General features: G+C 38.3%; 5 protein-coding genes across 7 annotated transcripts; 3 read left to right on the top strand and 2 right to left on the bottom strand.

Annotated features, from left to right (window-relative positions):
* Window positions 635–3715, top strand: LOC18607575 (uncharacterized protein At2g29880). Of its 2 annotated transcripts, none has more exons than XM_018114729.1 (4): window positions 635–734; window positions 2262–2601; window positions 2667–2739; window positions 3003–3715. In XM_018114729.1, exons 2-4 carry the CDS (start codon window positions 2269–2271, stop codon window positions 3488–3490), a joined length of 894 nt encoding a protein of 297 aa, XP_017970218.1. In that variant the 5' UTR covers window positions 635–734; window positions 2262–2268; the 3' UTR covers window positions 3491–3715. The 2 variants fall into 2 exon arrangements, with proteins under 2 accessions (XP_017970218.1, XP_017970219.1); XM_018114730.1 differs by lacking the exon at window positions 635–734 and adding an exon at window positions 753–833.
* Window positions 4193–7509, top strand: LOC18607574 (thaumatin-like protein 1b). 2 transcript variants are annotated; one of them, XM_018116382.1, is made up of 4 exons: window positions 4193–4590; window positions 4692–5385; window positions 6991–7094; window positions 7206–7509. In XM_018116382.1, exons 1-4 carry the CDS (start codon window positions 4530–4532, stop codon window positions 7211–7213), a joined length of 867 nt encoding a protein of 288 aa, XP_017971871.1. In that variant the 5' UTR covers window positions 4193–4529; the 3' UTR covers window positions 7214–7509. The 2 variants fall into 2 exon arrangements, with proteins under 2 accessions (XP_017971871.1, XP_007041886.2); XM_007041824.2 differs by having other exon boundaries at window positions 6991–7509.
* LOC18607573 (thaumatin-like protein 1b) lies at window positions 13826–16398 on the top strand. The gene is made up of 3 exons (XM_007041823.2): window positions 13826–14310; window positions 14437–15106; window positions 15555–16398. Exons 1-3 carry the CDS (start codon window positions 14196–14198, stop codon window positions 15898–15900), a joined length of 1131 nt encoding a protein of 376 aa, XP_007041885.2. The 5' UTR covers window positions 13826–14195; the 3' UTR covers window positions 15901–16398.
* On the bottom strand, window positions 18620–21925 carry LOC18607572 (anti-sigma-I factor RsgI6). The gene is made up of 8 exons (XM_018114642.1): window positions 21668–21925; window positions 21538–21572; window positions 21251–21410; window positions 20631–20803; window positions 20382–20483; window positions 19990–20136; window positions 19232–19870; window positions 18620–19126 (listed from the first exon to the last, which is right to left on the bottom strand). The coding sequence occupies exons 1-8, from the start codon at window positions 21768–21770 to the stop codon at window positions 18791–18793; spliced, it is 1695 nt and encodes a 564-aa protein (XP_017970131.1). The 5' UTR covers window positions 21771–21925; the 3' UTR covers window positions 18620–18790.
* Window positions 23791–27938, bottom strand: LOC18607571 (protein NUCLEAR FUSION DEFECTIVE 4). Its single transcript, XM_007041817.2, has 3 exons — window positions 27375–27938; window positions 26146–27008; window positions 23791–24590 (listed from the first exon to the last, which is right to left on the bottom strand). Exons 1-3 carry the CDS (start codon window positions 27702–27704, stop codon window positions 24113–24115), a joined length of 1671 nt encoding a protein of 556 aa, XP_007041879.1. The 5' UTR covers window positions 27705–27938; the 3' UTR covers window positions 23791–24112.

The following is a 27938-nucleotide window of genomic DNA, read 5'->3' as shown; positions in this document are numbered from 1 at the left end:
TTTTTTGTTCTTGTGTTACACAACCAAAGCTGGCATTTTTGGGGTCATCTCAAAGCACAAGAAAGCATTTCAATATGTTCTTTTTGGTGTTTATTGCCATTTGAATTTGACCCTATCTGCTGCAAGACTAGTACTTAGTAAAGATGTCTCCCTGAATTCTTGTTACTAAATTTTGGGTATCCATTGCTTGGTGAGAAACCTGCAAAAATCCTAGTATTATGATACAAGAAATATGGACTCAGATCTACGACAGAAACATGGGCAAACATAAACATTTATGCAAATACCCAACATTGGCTCATAGCACTAAATTGAAAACCATTTTTATTCAGTTTATCTCAAATTGCTTTATGACAATCTTGAATTCTAGGTGTACAAATTTTGATCAACAAATAAGTGAAGAAATATTCTTTAGCTAAGGCCCAAGGTTTTCCCAGTTCACGTTATGGAGGCCCAAATTTGACAGTAATGACCAAGACCATAAAGTTTCAGAACAAAAGTCTAGCATTTGAACGGCTAAGATCAGCTGATTAACTCAACCGAATAAAACGCATTGTCTGACGTGGCTACAGTTGATTGAGTCAGAAAGCCCCTTACCATTTATAGCCATAGGTACGCGCTACATTTTGTTCAGGAGCAAACTCGGTCCTCCTTTTCTTCTCTTTCAGCAGTTCTGTCTTTAAACTCCTAACATGCGAACTCCAAGTCCCTGTCACTGAGCAGTTTGAACAAAGGTACTTCCAAAAGAAACCAACCTTTGTTCTCTGTTTGTTTGCTGAGAAAATATGCCAAGTAACCAAGAAAAAAGCTGTGCTTTACATCTTCAACTGATGGTGCTTTATTTTTCTTTTTTTGCGTGAAAATATTTCTTAGTTCTTATTTCTGGGTTTTCATAGTTAGCCTTCTGATAGCCAAATGATATACATAAGGCTTTCTGCAAATTTATGAGCAATTTGGATTGTATTGTTTCTGTTATTAAAGTCTAGTTTAGATTATATTGATTGCTGAGCTTATCTTAGAGGATGGGAGCAGACAGCCCCCATAGGATCTTATTTTTGAAGATTTTTTCAATCTTTGAGAAACTGGTGGCTGATTGGAAGATCTTGGAATTTAAGTTACAATATTGGTGGGCATATGAGAAATTAATGTAGGTTGTAATCTGTGATTCATTAACTTCTTCACTGCCTCGTTTCATGAGCTTGAAGTTGGAACTCTGTTTTGAAGTTTGTTGCTATCTTTGTCGACACTAATTTGACATTTTTTGAGTACACACATAGCACAGCTTGTAATATTAAGTTTGGATCACTTGGGAAATATTACCAAATTTTTTTAGATATGAGATCATCTAAGTTTTGGACCCTTAATGTGTATGGTTATTCCCTCAAAAGATGAATCCATTTATTACATTGAACACAGGATTTCTGGAGATAAGTCGTATTTGTCTGTTCATTCTTCCTAACACTTCTTCAAAGTTAATAGTTAGGATGTCAAGTGATTGCATGTGTTGCATATATGTTCCATTTAGTGATTACTCTGGTGCCTCACCATTTCATTACCAACTTGTTTGTTAATGACTTCAAAAAGTAAATTTTCGTGTGTGTTTATGTTGTGTTTGGCATAAAAAACTAGTTCACATTATTAGGGCAGTCAAATGCACCTATGGCAGAACCTTGAATCTACTTGCATGAAGTACATAAGCTGAACCCAACTGTCTAATTAGTATGATGATAAAAGAAAAAAAAACTGTCTAATTAGTATGAATCTGAAAGTAGAACTAGAGTACAAGTGTAAAAGAATTGAAGGTGAGGGATGAAAAATATCAGATGAAAGAAACCTTTAGCCATTGGTGATAATCACAAGTGCGGCAGTTGATGAACTTTCTAGGCAAGATGACCAGTAAAACTTAAATTCCGAGTTTGGAGAAGAAAGCCACACTATTAAAGTAATAACAACTGGGTGCGTAGAGAAATCTCTCCTTACACCATAATTTGGGTAGACATTAATTAGCAATCTAGGACCTGGGATGTGGTTAACAATCAAATGTTGACCTGTGAATTAACTATTGAATTTTTCTTTTGTGAAAATTTGAATAACTTTCTAAACTACTTCCAAAGGAGACTGTTGATTAGAAACATCACTCAGTGTAACAGCTTAATTCTGTGGATCTATCGTTTATGTTAGTATTTCTTCATATGTTTTTTTTTTCAAACATTGGTTAAAGAAATCTTCATTATCTTTACTAACCCCCTGTTACCAAACAGAGTCCAGATGTCTGCCACACAGGAAGGAGTTCTAGGTAGAGCCAAAGCAGAATGGACCCCATCTCGTGATGCTTATCTGGTTGAGATTTTAATTGAGCAGCATAATTGTGGAAGGACAGCGTATAATGAATTTAAGAATGAAGTGATTAGGTCTGTTACACGTGATTTTAACAAGAAGTTTGGCATGAATTTAGAAGAAAACCAAATAAAAAACCGTTACAATGTGATGAAGAAAGATTATGGTGTTGTTAAAACACTGCTTGCCCAGAATGGATTTGGCTGGGATGAAACTCGACAAATGGTAGTAGCTGATGATAAAGTTTGGGAGAACTATATTGCGGTATGTAACATCTTTTGAAAATTATCTTGAATTTGGTATGGGAATCTTATAATACATTGTTTTAGGTAAGAAGTGAAGCAAGACCTTTCCGACGCAAGAGCTTTCCCCTGTATAAACAAATGTCTATTATTTTTGAAGGTAAAATTTCTTTATGAGCTATGGAAAATACTATTTGGTCATAGTTGCTTTCTCATAAATCAATAAAGTATTGTTTGTTTGCTTTTATCATAGTTGAGAGATTGTCCATTTTCGTTAAAAGCATGAAACTAGCTGATACTTTTGTTGTATTTGAATTTTGCAAAGGTGGTGTGCACCAGCCTGCTTACTTTGCAGAAGTGGTGTATGAAAGTGACTATATCCAAAGAACAATATTCTTTTCTCTTTTGTTGTATCTGGTGCAGGTGAAAGAACTACCGGCAAATGCATTCCACATGGTGTTCCAATGATAACCGAAGAGGGAAATAGCAACACAGAGACAGTCCGATCTTCAGAGCCAACTAACCTACCTACACAAGTAGTTGAGGGTACCCTTGATTCTGATTCAATAATTCGTATAAGTGACAAACAAGCAAAGAAAAGAAAGTCTGTTGCTCCTAGACCTTCAGCTCGTAACAAAAGGGTCTGCTATGATGCTGGTGAGATAATAGAGAATGCAATATATGACATGTTTTCAGCAGTCAAGTTCAAAGCTTTGCAAAGAGATGCATCAAATGAGAGAACATTGTATCAGAAGTGTCTGGAGGAGTTGCAGCACTTGGAAGAATTGGACGATGATGAGTTTACAAAGTCTGTTAATGTTCTCAAAGATGATAAAAATGCAATTGCATTTATGACAATTAAGGGGCCTCGGCGTTTGATTTGGTTGAGGTCTCTATGGCAAGAATCATAACCTGAAAAATTGAAATGCATTAGGAACTTAGCTTACTTCCGTAAGCAAGTGTTGTAATTCTTTTGTTGCAGATGCACATTCATGTGCAAGTTCTGTTTCCTTGTGAGTTAAGAGATTAGTTTGCCTTTTCTATTACCACTCATCAGAACTCACAGGTACCTGTTAGGCAATTTTTTTATTTCATATGCTTCATTAGCGTTTGTCGCTTTGGTCTTTTCCGACACAGATATATCTTCCTTGCAAGTTGAACATTTAAAACATTTTAGCTTGTGGATCTGCTTTTGAGCTTTCACTTACAGTAATCTTTAGTGTATACGTATGCGTAAGTTTTAAGTAATTAAAACCAAGATTTTAGGCTTTACGTGCAACTACAGGCAGCAAATGGAGCTCTCTACTCTAGACTCCTTTAGATGCAGTATATTCATGCAATTCAGACAACATCCTTTCCCCAGTCTCTTTCTCTAATCATGTTCATGCCAATTCTGAATAAAATGCACCGCAAAAATTTACCTGGCGATTTCGTTTGGATACAAATCTAGTCAGTTTGAAACTGATAGTCGCGTTACTCGTTCCTAATAATCACTATCTTTGCTTATAATCATCCATGGCAATACCGTATGTTGCGTCCATTCTTTGGGAAAACAGGGCACTAAAATATTACCATCCGATTGTACTTTTCCAGTGAAGAACAAGGTTCGTTAACTACTAAAAGATAAGCGGAAAGGGCACCGTATAAAATATTACAGTTGTATCTCGCGGGGAAAGGAGAGAAAATTCAGGTGCAAATGCCTAAAAAACACACAAAATTAAAGAATTGATTACTTAATAAAATAACCCAAAACCAAAACCAAAACCGAAAGCCAAAAGGACAAAACCCCACAAACACACAGTCCTCAAGTCCCACTCCGACTACTCTCCCCTCTCCTCGCAAGAAAAGTAAAGTTCTTCCGTCTGTTCTATTCTTTTTCTTTTTTATTTTGTTTTTTGCCTACTCTTTAACCTCGAACTCCCACATTTTCTGATCTTTATTTCTTCAATAATGGATCGTCTTCTTCTCTCTGCCTCCTTCCTTTCTCTCCTCTTACTCTCTTTCCTCTCAGGTAAAAAAACTTCGAAGACTCCGTCTTCTCTCTCTCCAGGCCTTTTTCTTTTTCGTTATTTGGAATCTCTGCACTGACCCTTTCCTTGTTTTTCATCGCAGAAGTGAACCCAGCTTCTTTCGAGATCGTCAACAAGTGTCGCCACACTATATGGCCCGGCTTTTTATCCGGCGCCAACAGGGCTCAGCTTCCCACTACCGGCTTCGTTCTTAATACGGGCAAATCCAGAACCGTGACAATACCCATGTCCTGGTCCGGCCGACTATGGGGTCGAACCCTTTGCGGCCTCGACTCCTCCGGTAAATTCGTTTGCCTAAGCGGCGACTGCGGCTCCGGTCAAATTGAGTGTTCCGGAAGTGGCGCCAAGCCGCCTGCTACTCTCGCAGAATTCACATTAAACGGTGACGGAGGATTAGATTTTTACGACATCAGCTTAGTCGACGGCTACAATTTGCCGATGTTGGTCGTGGCAAAGGGAGGAAAAGGTGGGAATTGTAGCGCCACGGGTTGCTTATTGGACCTTAACGGAGCGTGTCCTTCGGAGTTACGTGTGGCGCGTCAGAGTGGTGGAGGGGGCATTGGGTGTAGGAGCGCGTGTGAAGCTTTCGGGGATCCTCAGTATTGTTGCAGCGGGGCGTTCGGAACGCCTGACGTGTGTCGGCCATCGACCTACTCGTTGTTTTTCAAACATGCCTGCCCACGCGCGTATAGCTACGCGTATGACGATGTTACGAGTACATACACGTGTGCTGGTGCTGATTACGTCATCATATTTTGCCCGCCTCCTTATACCAGGTGAAGTTTACCAACGAACTCCGCCACTGTTACATGTTTCTGAAACTTCAGGTTCTGGTTAGCTAACTGTTATGTTTCAGGGTGGTTTTTGTCATTTCATTATTTGCATGATTTGAGTAGCCAGCCACGCTGGCATGTTCCAGAAAATTCGGCGTTTTTTGTGGATGAAGTGCAAGCGTAGATCAATTATGTAAATAAATTGACTTGTGATACTTCCTACTGGTGCCGTAGGGTAATGGGTTGGAATGTATTTTTCTGATCATTAATTTCGATGCATTATTCACCAAAAAGACTCTTTCATGGGTGGGATTGGGAGCTCGACTCGAGTTTATTCCACAAGTCATGGTTTGGATAGGTGCATTGAAAATTATTGATTTAGAATATAATGATAAAAAGTAATCTATACCGTCTTAGTAATACTCATTCTGATTGAATTTAATCACATTAATGTGATTAGTTGCAAAGTTTTGCTTAAATTGTTCTAATAAAGGTGTGGTCAACTTTTCCGAATGTAGATGATTTGAGGGATATGACTTATTAGTGTGTAGGAGACTGCATATTTAGTTAGCTGGAGGAAACATTTTTGCTTCGAGTTGGTAACAAGCTGGTTATCAGGTTCAAGCCAAATGATGCTTTGGTTGAAACTGTAAGCTCTTGGAATGATTGTTGACACACAAAAGAATTAGAACTCCTATTGCTATTTTGGAAAGGAATCTTGGTACAGCTGGATCTTGAAACCTTTCTAGTTGTAGTTCATGTGATGTACGTTGCTGTAGATGTGCTGCAGCCCACAATATTAATGTCTTACGTTTCAGAACCATTTTTGTGAGTGCCTTCCTGCAGAATTGGCTTCTTGATGGCAATATTAGAGCTGTAATAGTTCATTCAAAATTAGAATACCATAATGATGGTGCCTTAAAAATCTGATATTAGCACCGCAGTCCATCCCTAAACGGGAGGTGGTCAGGGTTATTAGAAGTTTTTGCTAATTGTAATACATGAGGTCTGAAGTTCTGCCATTATTTATTTTGGTGGTCATCGCTGATCAAGTAAATAGCAATCTTAGGTATTAGTGGCTGAGCCAGTCTTAACAATCTGATATCATGAACTGTTTGTTTTTTATCCCAATGATTTTTATCGATTTATTTGGAAGACAATAGTAATGTGTCCCTAATCTTGGATCCTTTTTTTCTAAGATCAAAATTATTAGGAAATTTCATAACAAAATAATGATTTACGACACAATATGCTTTGTTAATTCCAAGTCCTTAAAATGCTTAAATAGAAATGAACACTATGCCTTGAGAACATTTGGTTTCTCCTTTTTCATGTCCTTTGTGCCAGCCTTTTTGTCTTTCTTATATGCTGGATATACCCTTCACAATTATCAATCAGTTATCCTTTAGAACTCTCTAATTATGAAAAAACATAAAACAAGAATGTCAGTCATGCAATGTGAAAGCAGGATGGAACGTATTGGCCATATCCAAAGGCCATATCATTGCATCCTTAGTGTAACAGTAACAAGTCTCTAATTTTACATTATTTAGTAGAAATATCTCATGATACTCGTGTATTTATTTGTATTTTATGGATAATTTGCAGCCAAAAAGTGTTTGGGGCAAGGAAAGATGGAGCACTGCTACCACTTGTGAATAAGAGTATGATATACCTATCAAGCCTGAATAGAAATGGAGCTTCATTATCAGGTCTGCTCCAAGTGCAATTTACTGCCCGTGCAGCCCCTACTATTATGGCTCTTTTCCTCATTTGGCAACTTATTTTACCTTTGTGACTAACACTAGCCTGGACACTTCCAGTCAAGTAGTAGCAAGATCTAGCTGAAGAGAGTGCGTGCCGTCCTGTGAGTTGCTGTACCAGTTTCTCTGCCTCGCCCAATGGTTGTCACTGGATTAGGAAGACAGGCAATGTAAAAAGCAGATTGCCTACAGCTATTGGGATTTCACGATTGCCGCAAGAAATATTGTACATAGCTATCTCTCTGTACCTATTTTTTTGATCTACTATACACAAGGGTTTTAAATTTTTACTGAAAGTCTAATACATGTAAGTTCTGGCAAGGTTGAAATTCTGAGTTTAAGAAATCTTTTATTTTTTGTTTCACTTTGACTACAATACTGGGCTGCCGGGCTGTTTTCGGTGAATAGAAATTTTATGCGGTCAGGTGTTTAGTTTTAGAATGCTTGGTGCCCATTCCAAAGGATTCAAGACTTAGTTGCTGCAGAGGCATTGATGGCCCAATTGGCTTAGAAGTTTGGCAGGACCAAGGGATGGGTAAGGGCTGCCCGCTTTCCAGCCTAGAGGATCAGGACCCCCGCAAAGGAGAACCTTTTGTGGAAATTTCCTTTGCGGACAGTAGGTTATTTCCCTTTTCCACCTAATATCTGCTTCGTTTTGTTTGTCCATTTGGGTTGCAGCGGAAAACGATGTTATCTCTAAGCAGAAAATATCTGTTATTCTATGATCATGTGATAGTATATCCATGTATGCTAAATGGGATGCGTAAAGAGTATGGGAGTGGGAAAGAAAATGGATGGGGTGTGGGGACTTGAGTTGCTGATCCTGAATCTGAGTATGAGAATGGGAAGTATCCGACACTCAACTATGTTCGTATTATATACTGGAAAGAGCTTCCAATCAAATCTTTTAAAGGGAGATGTAAAAATGCCATGTCTCCATCAGAAGTAGTTTCAGTGCCCAGTGACTGACTGTGAGGGGAAGAAGCTGGCCTTCACCACACATGGAGTTGGCTCCCCATGCAAATGGCTCATATGCGCTATAAGCAAGCCATGGCAAGACTGGACCAGGCCGAGTCTCGCAACTCTAATCTTCAATACTAACCACAATTGTTCCACGGGTCCACGTTATCCCTGCTTTTCATTTAACAACAAAAATTTCTAATTGTAGACACCCGATTCACCTGTCACGACACTCCATATTTTAAAAACTATTTCGATTTTCCTCTCCGTCACCTCCTGTACATCGTTTGCACTTTCCAATGCTTCCTCTCCCTATCACAAGTACCCCTCTACGCTAATATATCAGAAATTGCTAGCCTTGTTTCATGAGACACCATGCTTCTGAAAACATTATCCATAATCTTCCTCCTTTTTATTGCTAGTACGTAAAAGCAAGTGTGGGCCACACCACCCACCATCACTACCTTTTCTTTTGTTTTTCGTTGGGCGAATATTAATAAGGTTGGGTTTCACAATGGTCCCTAGAAGGGAGCTGTTCCTTTTGGCCCATTAGCCCCAACTCGTCAGTGCAATTAAGCCCCTTTCTCACACAGGAATGACTGTGTGCAAATGCAATTATGCTTAAATTAATGTTTCTCAAGGTAAAAGCAAGTTCCTAGCCCCTAAAAAACAAACTAAAAGGTTGAAGTAGCTCTCTCTCTCCGACCTCTCTGCGCATTAAATGAGTGGAAGTATTGGCATTTTGGAGCCACCAAACTGCAAAGGCACAAGGATAAAGAATTAATGAAAGACAGGAAACAATGCAATATTAAAAAGAATGCATCCATTTGGATTCAGTCACAAGTCTGCTTTAAGCATTGAATGGAAGGAAAGGAAAGAACTTGACAAATATAAACTAGAAAAAATGGAAATTATTGCAGCAAATGTTTTATATTAGTATATTATCTTAAGACACTCAGCCGTTCGCTTTAGACAAAGAAAGAGATCAAAGAGCGGCTTGTCTCATTAAACATAAAGTGGAACCTTATCTACATTTCACTTTTGACATCAGAAAATAATGGTTTCAAACTTCTCATACCAGATAAGAAGAACAAACCATCGATTTGTCTCTTTTCTCAGCTGATGAAGTGCTTTTTAGTATAATATAGAAACAAAACAAATGCCCCATTAGTTTACTCACTTATGGAACATAACAAAGGAGCTAGCAATCCTATTATTCTAAGGATATTTACACAGTAATCATGACTTTGTAATCCTGCGCACAAGCTTAGGTCAAGCATCACTGTACTTTTACTTTTGTGAAAGGAAATTTTGGTTGCCTGCAACAAATCTGTCTTTTATAAAAACCTGGGCACAGTCTTCATAGCAAATCATGAATAATTTGTTCCTGGGAATAGTAGTAGTATTCAGTTAGCGCTCAGCTGGAGAGTATCCTTTGAAGATTTTCGATTGACTATGAGAGATCTAAGTAATTACGTGTTATGCTTATGGCTTAACCAATGATGTTCTAATTTGTAGTCATCCGTTTCTGGCAAGACGAACATGCTTGACTGACGCAAAAGTACTTCAGTAATCTCCATGGGTCCATGGAGAAACGTTAAACACATTGCCTGGCACTCACAAGGGTAACAGAAGGCTAAATGACTCGAGATTGAAGTTATATATGTATTATCAAAGGAAAGATTTGTCTTTAAATAAAAAAGTCGTACACCAATTACTGAACCAAGGGTTGGAATACTTCTTTTTTTGGATAATTGAGTGCCAATATTACAGAATAGTAGGAACTCTCTCATAGAAAGGGAAGAAACAGTTGTGAACGAATACAACTGAACAAAATAAGTACAACAGTTTAGTCTAGTTAGTGTACTAGGAGGAAGGGATTGAAGTTACAATCATTCTAAATATATAATTTTAAATTTTAAAGCAATACCTCTAGGAGGAAGGGATTGAAGTTACAATCATTCTAAATATATAATTTTAAATTTTAAAGCAATACCTCAACGACCTTGTTCTTAGATTGATGCTAGAATAACTTAATTAAGAAATGAACGAGATGGAAATACATAGGATCCGTCTTTGGTTTAGAGATCAAATCTCAAAACCCTGGCTAATGTATATCCAGAATATATGTATAGCTTACAAATTCTAAACGATGGTTCCATTATCATGTGGTTTTGATCTAGTCATTATTTCTCTTCAATACGAGATTCAAATCCTCCCTTTTCTTGTCATGCGTGCTTACACCAAAAAGGAGGTTAAAGTATTCAAGCTTTAGATTTGAATATTGTTTACTCAATTTGCTTCCAAGATCTCTGAGCTCGACCGTGCAGGCATGCAGCACGATGATTGTGTTTCTGTATTTATTTAAACATAAAAAGTGAAAAGAAAAATTATAGTTCTTCAAAATCTTGTTTGCATTGTAAGAAGAATAGGAGAAAGAAATTTGTTACAAAGATTTCATGCATCGTGGAACACAACTTTTTGTTGAAATGAATTCTCTGGCCACCAAATGCCATCCGATCAATTCAAGCATAATTTTTTCAACTATAGAGTCACATGGGAGCCAGGACTGATCGACCCCATCTGTCAAGGGGAACAGCTATGATAATGCAAATTTTTACCTGGGTTCTTATTCTCTGAAAAGGTTCACTTTGTCAAAAGCAAACACGAGGGCAGCTTTACTTTTTACGAAAATCACACACAGGAAATTCAACACACTACTACCAGTTTTTCTTTTGGGGTTTAGGGTAATGTTTCTAAATCCAATTAGTTTTAGGGATTAACAACTTCCCTAACTTTCTGTAAGAAAGGCGGGTTACATTGCCTATGTAATCCTGTGTTCGTGGACCTACTTACTGCTTGAGAGGAAGTAATTAACTACATCTGATTATGTAGTAAAAGAGGACATCTCCCGGGTCAATGTCTTTGAGGAAACACCGGGCACCCAGAAGACAAAGATCCTTGTTTCCATATCAATGCCAATAATTATAGATAAAAGTGGTTTTCCATGGGAAAGTGCTTTTTTTTCTTCTGAATTTGTAGTAGTAATGTACCCTTCCTCTTCGAAAGTGGAGGGAATCAAGTTTTAAGAGTGTGAAACGTCTGTTTGGAACCTGGAAATAGATGTTTGGTTCTTAAAGTCTCTCGAAAGACAAAGGAAACTTTTGCCAATTTATTTCCCTCCTATTTCAGAAACCAGAAAGAGAAACATGCCAACTTGCCACTTACCCTTTAACAGGTTGGAATTACCTTGGCCCTGTTTCCAGCACCATCATATTTCCTCTGCATATTTACCCTTTAACGGTAAAGGAGCCTGCTGGCTAGTACAATTTTTCTCAAAGCAAAGGGTAACTCAAATATTTTTGGCACTTTTTTTATTAGTATTTCCTACTAAAGAATTTAGACAAAAATTACTATTCATTCTTTACATTGTTAAACCAAGTAATTAAGGTTCAGTCCATGTAAGAGGAAATAGAGCTTAGCAGATATCTCTTGTAACTCTTGCAAGTTACATTCAAAAATTTTTTCATTCAATCCGTGACGTTTTTGTTGCCGATCAAGTCACTCTGTCTATTCCATTCATCGAAATACTTAATATAAGATCAAAATCGAATTAATTCTGATATCACTTTATTATAAAATTAATATTTTATTTATAAAAATATACCATACCCACATTTATAAAGTTACAACTAGTCTCTTACTTACATGGATTCCGCAACGCTGGTATTTTTTAAGCGGCAAAGGGCAAAATCACAAGTGGATTAATTAAAACTTTATTTAATTTAGGGTAACGTTCTTTCCTAATCTAATTGTCTGACATTATTTTCAACATTTAAGTCAAAAATTTCCTGCTTTTCAATGAATATGTAGTGGCAATACATGAAAAGACGAGAGCATCGAATCCAATGCGTTTCCCATAATTGCGCTTGCGTATCCGACGTGGCATCCAATTCAACGGTCAGCTTAACGTGATGTGGCATGGAGCAAGCCATTAGAAAGGTGACACGTGGTTCAAATCTCGTCCATCTCAGCCATGCTTAAAACGACGACCTTTTTTTTTTGTAAACAACGTGGGTGATGACAGTACACACAAAGTGACAAGTGTCACATCAAAGGAAAGAGGTGTTGGAGGTGGGACCTATTATTTCCCAAAGCTTCATCTCTTTTTTTGACTTCCTTGTACGTATGAGGAAATCACGCTGTGTCCTACAGTTTTGTCGTGGGGATTATCGTACCAGAACATACCACTTTGTTGGAGTATAACGATTTACTTTATTATATATTCAACTCGAATGAAAATGGAATTTTTATCAACTTTATAAATTTCTATAAACGATAAAAATATATAAAATATTTATACTTTTTAAATTTTAATTTTCTCAAATGATAATACATATTTTTTTCTTAATTAGCATTTTATGATTTTTTTAATTACAACTTTGTGAAAAATTTTTGTTCTCACAATATAATAGACTGTTAATATTATTCAGCAAAATTATTAAAATATTTTTAATTCAAAATTAGCAAATTTGTTTACATTTAAGAGTGTTTTTGTAATTTAATAAAAAATTAACGGTGTAATTTTTTACAGGAACAAGAATTATCTATAAGATACTAATTAAAAATAAATTAGTTTTACTATGTGCGAATTTAAAAAAAAAGAATATCATGTGAGAAACTTATAACAAAAATGTAATAACTTTCTTTTTGATCTCATCCATATCTAAGACTAGATCACGAAACTATATGATTCTACCCTTCTTAAGATGATCATATCGAAGGTTATGGTTCAATTTTGGCAAAGTTATGAAAACATAATGCAATTATAGATTTGCATTTATCTTTCATTTTTCTGATCAATGAATAAATAAAGTGACGGTAAAACTCTGGCTCCCCAAAGGTGACATAAATTTAGTATCTTGGAAAGCATGGCCTCTTTGCCCTAAACGATGGAAACTCATTATTCTAATCCTATTGAATCCATTATTGTTGCTCGGGCAATATGAAATTCCTCGAACTTAGGTTAATCAATACCAGCACAACTGATGAAAGTACGTGCTTGACTATGCACTAACCTAGGTTATCGGATACTCCTCGTTCCTATTGTTTTCCTATAAATTCACCTCTACTCTGCACTCTAGCTCGCACAGCTAAGCCACCACCACCCTGCCGAAACAGAACACGGAGGATCTCTTGCACTCAGAACAGAGCCAATACAAACTCTTCCAAACCTTTCTTGAATTGAATTCATATCGCCAATAAGCATTGAGAGAATTTCTAGTTCATGTAAGCGTATTTATGAGGAACAAATATCCATAGACTTGGGACTTGGGTTGGATTTGGGCTAGGCTTACAAATACATACCAAATTTACTAACGAAAGTTTTTATCTGAACTCGGCTCGCAAGACTAGGCTTGAGGTTGAGCTTGGAATTCCAAACCCAAGCTTGCCCTCCCATAAGCACAAACAGTACTATATTTGGCCCTTTTTTTACAACAAAAAAGGCAGGAAGTCAAACAAGGTAGGACAAAGATATTTGTTTGGCTAATTAAAGGTTTAGTAAAACATAAATTAGTAATTAGTAATAACACTATTTTCAATCAAAGTGGAAAAATTTACGGAAAAAGGTGTTTACTTTGACAACTATCAGGAGAAGAGGACATGCATTTATGAGAGCTGTGAGACAAATGAAATACTTAAAAAATCAAGGAAAAATGCAAAAAATATGAAAGCTATGAAGTGAAACAGACAAACGCGGGGAGATTAAACAAAGCAAGATAGGAAGGAAGTGGGAACAAGTGTTATATTACAGTAGCAGCCAACACTGATCAGTCTCCTGCTCACTGACCTCTCCCTATCTCTTCTGTCATTCTTCACCAATATACTGCTTCATTTCTTACCGCTGCCACTTCTCTAAGGGGCAAAGTAAAGCCCCTACTCCCTGCATTGTCCTGTGTTCTCCCATTATTGCACCATTTGCTCATTTTCTGAAACCATAAAGCTAATACTCTCTGTTAACAAGCCATTCTGCAGTGGAAATCCTGTAGCTACCTAACTTAAAGCAAGTTGAGAGAAGGCTAGGAAGAAATGAAAGAAATTGGAAAGAGAAAAACTAGAAGAAGCAGAATCCTCATGGATCTTTCCTCCGTTAGCTCCTTAGCTCTCGTTCTCAACCTCATTGTCTTACTTGTAACCTCAAAAGGTTTAACCGAGCTCCCTCTTTTCTGGGTTTCTCTCACATTCACATTTTTAGCACGGAATTTATGTTTTTCAACATGTCAAAGTTTTAATCTTTAAACTAATTGAACCCGTCATGTTTTTTTATCAGGTGTATCAGGTGCTTCTTTCACATTTGTCAACCGATGTGCCTACACTGTCTGGCCTGGGATTTTAGCAAATGCAGGCAGTCCTAGACTGGACAGCACCGGATTCGAGCTCCCAAAAGACTCATCTCGTTCATTTCAAGCCCCAACGGGGTGGTCGGGTCGTTTCTGGGGCCGAACGGGCTGCACATTCGACGGATCCGGCTCTGGAGCTTGCCTAACAGGCGACTGCGGGGCGGGTCAGATGGAATGCAACGGACTCGGAGCTGCTCCGCCTGTAACTCTGGCTGAGTTCACCCTTGGAACAGGAGGGCAAGATTTTTATGACGTCAGCCTCGTTGATGGCTACAATCTTCCCATGATCGTTGAAGGAAGTGGCGGGTCGGGTCTTTGTGCTTCGACCGGGTGTACAAGTGACTTAAACCGGCAATGCCCCTCGGAACTCCGGGTTGGGGACGGTGATGCTTGCAAGAGCGCGTGTGAGGCGTTTGGGAGCCCCGAATATTGTTGTAGTGGCGCGTATAGCACACCCGCGACGTGTAAACCGTCGGTTTATTCGGAGATGTTCAAGGCCGCGTGTCCGAGATCTTACAGCTACGCGTACGATGATGCTACAAGCACATTCACGTGTACCGGAGCAGATTATACGGTGACATTTTGTCCCTCTTCTCCCAGGTAATTTTTCACTGCCAATTTTGCTGTTTAAACTCTTAAAATGAAATGAAAAATGTTGACACTTTAGTGTTTGTTTCCCCTTAATTTTTCTGAGCTGTTTTTGTCAGTAAGATTTTTAGTCCAAATTTCTCTATTTTATGAACTTCAGTTGGGGGTTAGTTAAGGATCTACATGGGTGGTTTTGGTAGTTCATAACAATAAAAAGTTATTCCTGCTTTTCTTTTCTTTTCTTTTCCTACCATTTTGCTTTTTGTCCCCATGTCTTGGGAAATTGATGTGGCTTAAGTGCAAATAAGATTGAGGGTGGAGTAGCGTGTTTTAATGAGGTAGGCTGCTTGAAATGTAATTTGATTTGTTTGCCGAGGATTTCATTCCATAGATGAATCTGTCTAAAATTGTATGTTTACTGGAAGCTAGTTAATGGTTTCTTCCTAATACCTTGTTGCAGTCAAAAATCTTCCAGAGATACTACACCAGTTACAGAAGCTACCCCAGTGACAGGCTCAACATCACAAGGTTCAGGGTCAGAATCTGGGGTATCATATTCGGGTAATGGTTATGGATATTCTGGTTCAGGGTATTCAAGTTCTGGTTATGGATACTCTGGAACCGGGTACTCTGGTTCAGGTTCAAGCTCTGAATCAGGATCTGGACAAACCATGTTGACAGATGGGTCATGGTTAGCTGGTTTGGCCATGGGGGATTCACCAAGAACAGCTTCTCCCTCTATTCCACAATCTGTTCTCATGGCATTAACTGCTGTCTCTCTCTTGTTTTCATTTCTTTACTTGTAGCCCTTCTCTATCTTTGTATCATGGCTTTTGTTATTTTTGTTAAATGTGAATTCTTTGCAGATTTGCAGCCTTGATGGGTAATGGGGTATGGCCTTTGTTTGAAAAGCGGACAGATTCTTGGTCCAGTTTGTAAACCATCAGCTTCAAGATTCCCCCCTTAGAAATTTCAGTGTGATATATAACATTAAAAGGTGTTTGTTTATCTAAAATTTTGGGATTTGTTGGCTCTTTTTCTTCTTTTTCACTTGAAAGGGTTTTGTGAAGTTAAAGCCAGCCCATCAGAATCTAGGGGGAATTTCTTGATTCGGTCTAGCAATTTTTGGTTCTGTCTTCTGCTAATCTTTGCTTTTCCAGTTTTGCTCCTTTGTTTCTTTTGGCTAATTGGGTTTGTAAAGAGAGCGAGAGATCTTCCTTAAAAGCTTGCTTGTAATGTGAAAATGTGAGCAGGATTTTGGCTGTTGTATGTGAAGGATGCCCAACTCGCACGTTTTCAACTCAGCTTTCGCCTTTGTCTGCCATGGATTTGGAGCATCACTATGTTCGGTGGAAGTGGAATCAATAGTAGCAAATAACACTATCAGAACGTTGGTTGAGTAATCAAGAGAATATGAGTAAATATCCAAGTGGGACCCTCCAAAAGCGAGAACAAAGTCTAAGTAGTTGGGATTGATTGTCCTTGATGCGATTATTTCCCCTTGAAAATTTTACCAAATGAAAAACCATTTGTCCAGTTGGGATGAGCCACAACTTCTACGAGGTGGTTGCAAAATTTGTTCGACGTCAATTTGGTTTTTGACCCTCTTAGCTAAAAATGATTAGCTAATGTCATCTGATGTAAGTCGGTTTGGCATATTCAAATTAACCTCTAAACGTCTTGTTTTTAAGAAATTGAACTCCTGCAACCTCAGTTACCATCTACGACAAAGGCTTATTGTTTAATGCCTGCAAGCATAAAGAAGAGGGCACTTCCAAGGCATATGGTAATGAAACCTTAATCCTCACCTCATAAAACGACCAAAACGAGGTTTGCTTAGACCTAATAATTTTGAACAAAACACGAGAAGATACGGATTAAATAAATTTTGAATTTAGTCTTAACGAGTTTCGTGTCTAATCGTGTCTTAACGTGTTTGACATGACAAACACGTTTAAATATATTTACTTAATCGTGTTATCGTGTTTAATCATGTTATCGTGTTTAAACGTGTTATCGTGACACATTTATTAACCTATTAAAAATTAATAGTTAAAAACTATTTTAATCTTATATAAATAATTTTAAATAATTATTTTAATATTTTTTTTTCATTTTATAAATGGTATAATGTAATTATACATGCTCAATCCTAATTTTTAACTTTTGGTGATTATTTGATGTTATTATTATTTTAGTTTTATTATAATATTTTTATAATTATAGATTTTAAATTTAAATAATAAAATTATATTTAATTGTAAATATTTTTATTTAATCGTGTTAAACGTGTTATTGATTGTGTTGTGTTACACGTGTATTAAACGTATATGTGTTTTAAATTTAAGATATAAATATTAAACGTGTCGTGTTCATGTTTAGCTTTAACGTGTTTAATGTTTAATCATATCTGACACATTTACGACACGTTAACACGAATTGTCAGGTCTAAACCTGCTAAAAACAAGATTTCACTTGACCAAGAATATTGTGTTCATAATTTCTTAATAATGGAGAAGCCTAGTCATCAAAGATTTCGTTGCTTCTTTATATGATGGTTTCAATCAGAGAGGAAACTTGGAGGCATTGTATCTTTAAAGCATAGACTTTGTTTCCGGCAGAGATTTGAACAAGGTAAGAAAGTTTAACCATGAATTATACTCTTGGTTTTCCTTTAACTTCATAGCAGAAACGATGAAGTATGGAATAGAACAGAACGGTTGAAAATTCACCTGGCATTGCGACATGTTCCACTTCAAGTTTGCTCCAGAGTAACGGAAGCTGATAGACTTATTTTTTCTTTCTGGTTTTGTTTGTTAAGGGAGGCAAAATCATAAACAACGCTGTCAGAATCCAGCATAAGTTAAGGAAATGGACCAAATGAACATAAATCTCGACATAATGTCACAAACGCTTCATTATTTCTATGGCGGGTCCCACGCACCCCACTTCTTCATCATGCCCCATAATTGAACTGACTACATTATCCTGTCAAGTCTCTTCCTGATTTGTTATGATATTGTTGTTGTAGCGGCCATTCACGAATCATACCAGAAAGACGGTTTTAAAAAAGAAGGCAGCTTATCAATGGGGACATATCCATGAGAATCTTATCTAATTGATTGGAGTTGCAGTTAATTGAAGAAGTGGAAGGGTTAATGGAGTTCAGAAAGAAGAAACACTAAAGATAACGTGATAAGGTTCCTTAAATACCATAGGGTGAATCTTCTTTAAATGTAAACCACAAGGGAAACAGGAGAGAGTAGAGTGATTTTGAAGAGTAACAAATGTATGATGGAAGCTGCCTGCTCAAGGCATGTTTGGAGAACATATTCTGTTGCAGTGGCTTGCTGATTGAACTCATTGAATGGACATAATCCAACCATTTGCTTGACGGAAAACAAAGAAAAAGGAGGTAGAATTCTGGCTTGCAGGATCCTAGGGCTCGAGCCCAATATCAACGGGATTGGGCTATCAGAAACTCCTCTCCCAAAAGGTAATAGACCACTGAGACACAGCCTGAGGTGACCTTAGTAAACTCGTTTATATTTGCAAAAGAGTTAGTACTCCCAAATGGACGTATTCTAGACGTGTTTAGTCAATTGTCTAGTTTAAATCGTGCAAGCAAAGATGTGTTTATATATTAAAATCTAATTTAGTTTTCCCTTGTATAAAGTGAGACTAGAATCATGGGTGTTACAACTGAATGCTGAAGTGTTTAGTTTCATCACTACGGCAGAGTGAGAAAGTAGAATTTGCTGATCTGTTGCCGCTGCTGACGTTTACTTTGTATTCACCTAAGAAACCATAAAAGCTGTATGAACCGTGTTCATCTGTTTGCCCATTAATCTCCCCGGTTTGCCATTCTTTCAAGAGGTTGTCAACCACTTCACCAGCTGGGAGGTTTTTAAAATTTTTATCAGTTAGGCACATTTCGTAGCACCCTTTAGGATGGAGAGCGGTCCAAAGCATTATCCCATTCACTGAAGGATGTGAAAAGCCTTCTCTTAGTACCTGTTCTAGGTAGATAGCCTGTTAAGGAAACAAAAGAAAGATAACATCAAAAGTTTGCCCTTGAAGTAATGCCTAAAATGTGAAATCTTTCCTCTGGTAATGTTGAGAATTCTATTTGTTCACCTGTAATTCTTCACCAACCGAGCTGCTAATATCTACTTCCGTAAGCCATATGGGTAGTCCAAGTGTAGCCAATTTGTCTAGCACAGCTCTCATTAGAGCAGGGTTTGGTACTGTAAAATGACTCTCCAAGCCAATTCCATCCATGTACATGCCGCCTTGTTTAAGATCTCTTATCCTTTCAATGTAGGTGTCAACCGTTGATTTCACATCACTGCAGGTTTCCACAACATTAAATTCATTCATGAAAAGGGTTGCTAATGGGTCTGATTGATGTGCAGTCTCATAGAAATGCAAGGTTGCATCAGGTCCAAGTCGTTGTTCATAGAAATCAAAATGGAGCATCTCATTGCTAACATCCCAGTGTATGAATTCTTCTTTGTATTTGCTCATTACGCTTTGTATCCTGGAGTTGACTGCTGATTGTAGCTCAGGACCTGCAAGGTTCCGAACCCATGCGGGCGTGTATTTAGGGTCTTCCCAGAATATGTTGTGACCTCTGGCTATTATTTGGTGGGCTCGAACAAATTCCAACATTTGGTCTGCTATGGTGTAGTTGGTCTTCCCTTGATCAGGTTCTGTTGCATACCATTTGAGTTCATTTTCAAACACTGCCGCATTGAATCGCTCAACAAACCAACTCTGGAAGATAGAATGAAAACACAATCAATTAACTAGCATTATAGTAGTTGGTGAAGTTGTGCTTAATAATACATCATATGATGGCAAAAGATACTGAGAAGTTCACAAGCTGCACATACCTGATAGGGCAAATTTCCAAGAATAGTGCTTGCTATTGCAGAACCAAATGGAAAATCTTTTGAGACTTGATCCACAGTTATTTCCGCTCCTTGCAATCTATTTCCTTGTTGGTCAGACACATGTATTGTTGCAGCGCGCTTCCTTTGCTGGAAAAAGTTCAAACAGTTCCTCCGTTAAATGTTATAAACGCAATAGCAAAGTGCAAACCTGCTTTAATGTAAGCCTTTTGAAAGATTTTGCAGTTCTGTCTTAACAAGGTTGTTAAGATTGGATGTTTCCGTTGTTGTCAAATCATTTCGCAGAGTCCGACTCTCACACTCAATTGGCAAGAGAAGCTTAAAAGCATTGAGAATCAAATATGAAATGAGAGAAAAGTGTGACCAGTAATTACAGTGTTAATTATGTATTGCTGGTTGATCCTCCATTCCTGATCAGTAAATGGCTGTAATGAGGAGCTAGCAATTGTTATATCGATATCCTTATCATCTGAATTCTGCATATCCAAAACACAAGAAACAGTTCTTAGAAGAAGCATTTGTGGGATTCAATTCATGAGTTGAAGCTCAATTTTCCACCTGCAAAAGCCTAAATAGAAACATTATACCTAAAGGAAAATGGTATTTGGAATATACATATTCACCTGAAATAGTAGTAAAGCTAAATTTGAAGGTGAATCAAGAATGAATCCACCCTTGAGAAATGACCAGCATCCACTCTTAGCTGAAACAGTCCCTATACAATCATATGTTCTGTTTTCAGTCTTCAAGCTTGCCCTAATGAGAGCTGAATTGGCGCCTTGGATCCTGACCCAAGCTGTTAAGCACCAAGATAATAAACGAACGCATAATATAATCGATTCTGTATCTCCTATAAATGTTTTAAATGAAACGTCTGAAGTTTCAGAGTACAATTCATAGTATGTTCACATGACAGGAAGTTTTCAATTTTTTTTGTCAATGCCAAAATTCAGTTGCCTCTACAATAGGGATGGTCCTTCAGCTGGGGTCAGAGCAATGTATCAAGATTCCTTTTCAAGTATGGACAACACATTGCCTTTGATTGTTGTAATGTTGAATGACCTGTCGGCTGTCACTTATGTTTCAAAAATCCAAGCCTTTAACAATGTCACTTTTTGGGGGCACGGGTGATACTGTGACAGAAAACTAAGCCACTAACAATGATACGTTGAGAGTTGAGGGCATAGTGTACTAAAAAGCATTACAAAGAAACAGAAGTGAAAGAGAAGTGGAGAAACCTAACTGGAGAAACAGTAAACGCTGCCCTGCGTGAGATTCTTCAATACAAAAGCTGGCGTGTAAAAACCAGTTGCAGTCTCGCTAATAATGCTCCGTTTCATAACTGGCTGCTGATCTTTCAGTATCCCTCCCTGGTAAAGTGGCTCCTCCGGCTGTGCTTTACACTGCAAACCAATAACATGAAGAGTCATTGACATGGTGTGAATCAAATAATTTGAGACCGATCATTTCACAATAGTCAATAGATGATGATTTCTTCAACAAACAATTTTTTCACATATCAAAATTTACCTCTGTATAAGCAGTAAAATCATATACTGGCCCATCTGCAACAACAAACAAAAACCATAAAATTAAGTTTTCTGCAAAATCCCATTAGAATTGAACAGTCATACCAATGAGAGAGAGAGAGAGAGAGAACCATAGGAAGCAGCCAAGGAAATGCTTAGAAGAAAGAAGAAAGCCAAGTAACCACCAAAAATCGGAGAATGTTTCATGTTTCCGCATTGGAGTGTGTAAAACATACTGCTAGCGGAAAAGCATTACTGTAATCGATGAACAAAATGATGAAGCTTATATAGATAGGAAGGTTATATAGAATAATGAAGATTGCAGAAGAGGGAGGGAAAGAGCTAGGGAGAGTACTTAAGGCTTGTGGTGGGGATCACAAGGAAACAGTGCGGGCCTGTGAACACCCCGTGCGCTGCTCACATGTTATACTTATAAGAAAGAGGTTCATGTGATGTGAACGTAAATTGTCAAACAGCTACTTTTGTGGTGATTAATAACTTGTCTTTGCTGCTAAATTGTACAGGCTTAGACTCAACGTTGTAATCCGTCCAGGGGAAAATTTATTCTGCAATTTGGCTTTATCGACCCTTGCTTCATCTTTAGTCTCTCTTGCTTTAATGGAGATTTGGATTGTTGCTAGGAGCTAAATGATGAGTCTAAGTTACGTATTCTTGATCTAAGATTTGGGTTTGGGTGGAAACAACTTTGCAAACACTGGTTTTTGTCGGCAAATTGATAACCCTGAACATGCACCATGCAACTCTGTTGGACGATATTCCTTTCGTTTAACCAAAATTATGGATATTACCAAAATGGAGCTCGCAAGATTAGGTCCAGTCTAGCCACATAGGGGCTTTGAACTACTTTAACAGGCAGTACCATTAATTCAGAGAGATTCCAGATCAGTTGTCCAAATAGTCTTGGCGTGGCTGTTTGCCGTTTAGTTTTAGGCTATGCCTTAATTTTTGTTTGATTATGGAGACCGCAATTTCTACAAGGATTGAAGCTAGCCAATTGATGGAGAGTGACTTGGAAATAGGTAAGGGCAGTGACATTTAAGAAGAGGAGTGATCAATGCTCAGCCTGCTTTAGTTTTAAGTCTAGTCCTCCATTGTCAGGCAAGTGATTCCAGAAGGCTTCATGGCTAGAACTTGCACGCGCGCGTGATACGGCGACCATGCATTTACATGCTCCAAAGTCAATTTAAATTGATTGCCCCTCCCCCTCCCACAACCCGAAAGGTTAATTGGATGAACAAATAAAAGAACGAAACCGATTTCACACCCGGAGAGCCTCCCAAAAGGGAAATGAAAGTTGAAAAAGACAAGGACAGGGATAATGAAGTGGAAATGTTGATTGTTGAAGTTCTCTTTTCACCAACCAGAACCTTCTACTTCAGGTTTAGGTTTAAAAACGTTGTACCATGTGATGTCATTGAAGATACCAACAGTGTGGTCATAATAGCCTGTAAATTTTCTTTTGTAATGACATCAAATTTGTTTGCAAAAGTAGGAAATGCAATGAAGAAACATTGTGTCAAATGTTTTCTACTAGTGTATAGGCAGTATATTTTTCCTTTTAAAAAGTGGCAAAGGGCTAAAAATTTATAGTCCTTTGTTCCATTGGGGTTTTAATGCGCATGAACAAATTATGGCCTCTAAAATCTTCCATTTTCAGACTGGGCCTTTACCACATGAAGACCATTTCTGTAGTCCACTGGCTTTAATCCGTCAATGCCTAAACATGAACACAAACTTGGGTCATGTGTATCAAACCAAACAGGGCCAGACAAGCCGATGACAGACTCTGTGTCTGCAAGAAAGGCATTTCCAGGTAGGACCCTTTTGTTTGGACTTTCACCTCCTCTTTATTAATATCTGATTTGGCTAGATATTGGGATTGATTTGGATGGGGGAGCAGCCACTGAATTTCAGCCTAAGCAGCAAAAGCATCATTCTCGCTTTTATCAGGTAATAAGTGGTTAAGTAACTTGTCTATTTGACAATAATTGAATTTTGTGGAACTTGCACTTAATAAAAACATCTATTAGCCAGGAGGGATGAAGTTGATTGAAAATGAAATGCACTCTCCAGAATCCTGTGGGCGATCAGTAGCTGCAAGTTTGTTTATTATAATGTTTCGTAATCGTCTTCCTCATTCTGTCGCCTAATAATCTGCCAGAGCAGATGGCCGCTAAGGCAGAGCTTGTAAGTTCTATTCTCTGAAACCTTGATAATTGACTCTAGCGGAATATCAGTGCTACCAATAAATGAGATTCCATCCGACAGATCAAACAGGGCAAGTTGGTGTTGTCCACTGAGAAAAGATTTAAACAAAATTCTGATAACATCTCATGGAACATTTTCTTTAAACCAAAAAAAAAAAAAATCCTCACATCAGACTAGTAATATAGACGTGGAAATTATATCAGACCACATAGCCTACTAATGGTTTTCTAGAATCACTGATCATCTTATAAAATGACTGAACCAGCAAATGCTATACCTAGGATATCACTGAGCAAAAAGCCCATCAATCCTCAATTCCAGCCTTGTGTTTGCTGCAGAATTGTCTATCATTGGCCACTGGATGCCGTCAAGGATTTCTTCGATTTTCGACTGGTGAATATCTTGGTATAAACGTTCTTGGTTCTAATTGCCAGCAAAACATCCAAACCAAATCCAATAACTGAGGCTATAGCCATTATGATAAACACAAGCCTATAACAATGGGCTCCCACACAGGTATTCCCACCTCCTGGTGTTGGGGTAGCCTGTGCATCATATAGATAGCCAGCAAGCAGGCCAGAGAAGAGGAAGGAACCAATGGGAAGGTTGAGGACTAAAATGTTGTAGAGCAGACCATAATATTTGAGACCAAATAGTTCTGACGCAACAGGGACTGTAACTGCTAGACGGACTCCATAGCAGATGCCAACAACAATTGAACCGATGTACAGGGAACCAGGCATAGCCAGTGCCATGAGAAGGAACCCAACTGCCATCAGGATCTGAGATGCTGCATTCCAAAGAGGCCTAGGTGTTCCAGCTTTCCTGCAGGAAGTTCATAGTGAGTGTTAGTTGAAAAACTCATTCAATTAAATATACGACACATCAATGCCCATGGAATACAGTTATTATGAAAGAAAGTCATCTATCTTACAACTAAATATATAGCAAATCAATCCACATGGATACAGTCATGAAAGAAAGTCATCTCTCTTAACAACTATGTAAGCTTGCCCAATTAATCTATCAACATTAACAACGACTGAAAGCAGTCGCTCAACCTTCAAGCTCCAATAAATGCATTCAACAAAGAGCATAGAAAAATGATTTAGAGGACGGCAAATATCAATACTGATGCGGATTACAATGCATATAGGCATCATCATCTGTGAAGTAAAGGCTCAATCCAATAACCCAATAATCCTATGAAGCTATCCAAAATGGCCAACTGAGAAAGATGGCAATGGCTTAAGATGCCTGCCAAGAGCTATGCTGTGAGCTCATCAGATGACACCCATCGTGGGCATAGTTTTAACAAGGTTATCTCTCTCTTCCATCATCCACATCGTCCATTTCTCACATTAATTCACCTACTTTGCAACCAATACAACTTTTAGTTTCAACGATTCCAAAACAAGAATCAAAAAAATTCGTGGACAAGTAAAATTGTTGTAATTAGTGAAAGAGACAGCCAATCACAATCAAGTCCACCAATTGATATTTTGTGCCAAAATTGTCAGCATCAAGGCATTAATATGGTGTAAGTGGCATGACATTGCATAGGAAAAAAGGGGCAAAATCAAGGGATTTTTCATCAATTTCATTGTCAAAAAAAATACGTTGTGGTCCTTTGTGTGTGCACTTTAGCAAAAAAATAGCAAAACAATATGCCTTGTGCTTATGGCACGGCTCTGCAAACTGAGCTCCATTTAAGCAACAAAAAACTTTGCCTGTCCCACATTAATTGACCATACAACATCCTTTGCTTCTAAAAAGCTAGAAATTTGATTAAATAATGTAAATCACAAGAAAGAGCAACAGAATTTCGGGTAAATTTCATGTTGAAATCCACCCGTACCCGGATTGAGATCAGATTTTCTTAGTTACAAAGAAACCATTATCTACACAAGATTTCCAACAAAAATACAAAATACACCATAAAAGGGAGAGAGAAAGAAACCTAGCCTGGCTCTTAAAAGCATATTATTAGGTAAGTAGTCCCTTTCTTTCTTTGAGAAATTATCTAGAATCTTTTCCCATCAAAAATTTTTTTAGTAATCCAACAAAATAAGAGAAAGGATTTGACCACACTAAAAATAGAGAATTCCTTTGACAGATCAAAAGACAATGAACAGGGCTGCATCAAAAGATATATTTTTTGTTCATTTCATGAAGGCAACAATGGATTTGGAAAATGTTAGAAAAAGCCTAAAAGGTAGTATCAAGTTGCATAGTATTATAATGGGACGACTTAGACCTAGTCTCTCCACTGCGATAAATAAAAGAATAAAAGCAATTTGAATCCAACGGAAAAGATCCTAACGGAACGAAATGTCAAAATCAAGAAAGAAAATTGAGTTTGGGCAAAGGAAAAGCTTACTTGAGAAAATACTCAGAAACTGAACCCGAAATGATCCGGCCAAAAAAGCCCCAAATGCTTGTCAGCGAGACGAACATGGAAACATCGGCGTGTCCAAGGGCCAACCCAATCTGCGCCATGTTATTCATCACCGCCATACCTGTTCCCACCCCACACAGAAACGAAACAAACAAAATCCAAAAGTCCCAGGTCGTCATCGCCTCGAACATCGTGTGGTCCTCTCCTAACTCCGGCCTACTCTTTTCCACCACTGCCACTTCTTCCTCCGCCGCCACAGCAGCAGCCTCCACTTCCTCCTCCTCCTCTGTAACAATCTCCGCTTTCCTTGCCTCCGTAGCTTCCTCTTTCAGCAACGGTTCCTGTCGCTCCATGTCAGCTTCGAACCCGACCAAACGCCAACTCTTTACAAAAGAATAAACCGGAACTGCCAACGGACTAGCTAATAAAATAAGGAGAATAACCGCAAAAACGAGCGAAAAAACTTGATTGGTCGAACCGATGAAATCGTAAGCTAAAAGATAAACAGCGACTACGACGGCTACTATGTTAAATATTGCGAAATAGCGGGTTTCTTCCTTCTCTGCCGCAACGGAGGCGGTTTGGGGGATTTCACGGAGGAAGAAGATGGCCGTGAGGCAAACGGCGAAGGGGATGACCGCGAGCATGATGAGGAATTTGGCGGGGTCGTTGGAGAAGAGTGCGGAGCAGAGGTCGGTGAAGATGGCGGTGCTGAGACCGACATAGCCTTTCAAGATGCCGGATACTGGGCCACGGTTGCGGCGGAAGTTGCGGATGCAAGTTACTAACACCGCCGTGTTCATCCATGTTGTGCTGTTGCCTCCCATGCACAGGAATATGCACATCTGTAAGTAGTAAAATCGAAAAATTAGAAATTTTTGTTGAAATTGTAGAGATTTTCAACAGTGAAAATACTCATTGTCTTGGGAATGACATGAATTTTTACTAGAAATTTTTGAAAATTCTACTACTATTGAAAGCATCTAGTCATACAGAACAATAAACAAGCTAGTCCAAAAATGGAACTTTTGAGTAAGCAGTACTTTTTTTAATTAAGTATATATAACAGTAATGTTAAAAAACCAATTCAAAGCAAGATAAATTGAACAAAGATAAAACCTGTTTTTCGTGAGTGTAATTAGCACTCTTTAGCTCAAATGCTTAAAAGGATAGTTTTCCACACTAATGCATAATTGCATTTGCTTGCATACCTGCCAGTAAGGAAGTGGTTGAATCTTATGACTGACGACGAGCCATTGAGCACCATAACCAATCAACCCTTCAATGGAACCAATAAGGAGAATAACCGGGGTGGGCAAACGATCAGAGGCAAGGCCAGCCAGGAGACCAAAAGCCTTACCAACATCTTTAGCCACAGACAAATTGTTAAGCTCGAGCTGGGTAAGGTTCATGAGCGTCTTGATAGCATCAGAGTAGTTCGAAAAAGTGTAGTTATTGCCTGAAATGGTCTGAACCCATACGGCAGACACGAAGCCTAGCCATTTCCAGGCACTGAACGTGTAAGTTTCTCGAAACCTCATCACCCTAGAAGCTGTCTAAACAAAGGCAAACCCAACAAAAACAATAAAGGTGGTTGGGGAGTGCTTGGAGTTTGAGGTTTTGGGATATGGAGCGGGTTGCCAGGCTTGGGTATTTAAAGTTTAAGATTTTTGTGAATAAAGCAAGGGGCTTGGTTGAGAACCGTAGCCACGACGTCGACGCGTACGGTGCGGCTTTTGTTTTACTTGCAGGTATAATCTACGGTATGGTGGTGG

Source organism: Theobroma cacao, chromosome 2 (genome assembly GCF_000208745.1).
Source record: "Theobroma cacao cultivar B97-61/B2 chromosome 2, Criollo_cocoa_genome_V2, whole genome shotgun sequence".
Taxonomy (NCBI): domain Eukaryota; kingdom Viridiplantae; phylum Streptophyta; class Magnoliopsida; order Malvales; family Malvaceae; genus Theobroma; species Theobroma cacao.
The sequence above is the reverse complement of the archived record's forward strand: the minus strand, read 5'-3'. Positions and strand labels throughout refer to the sequence as shown.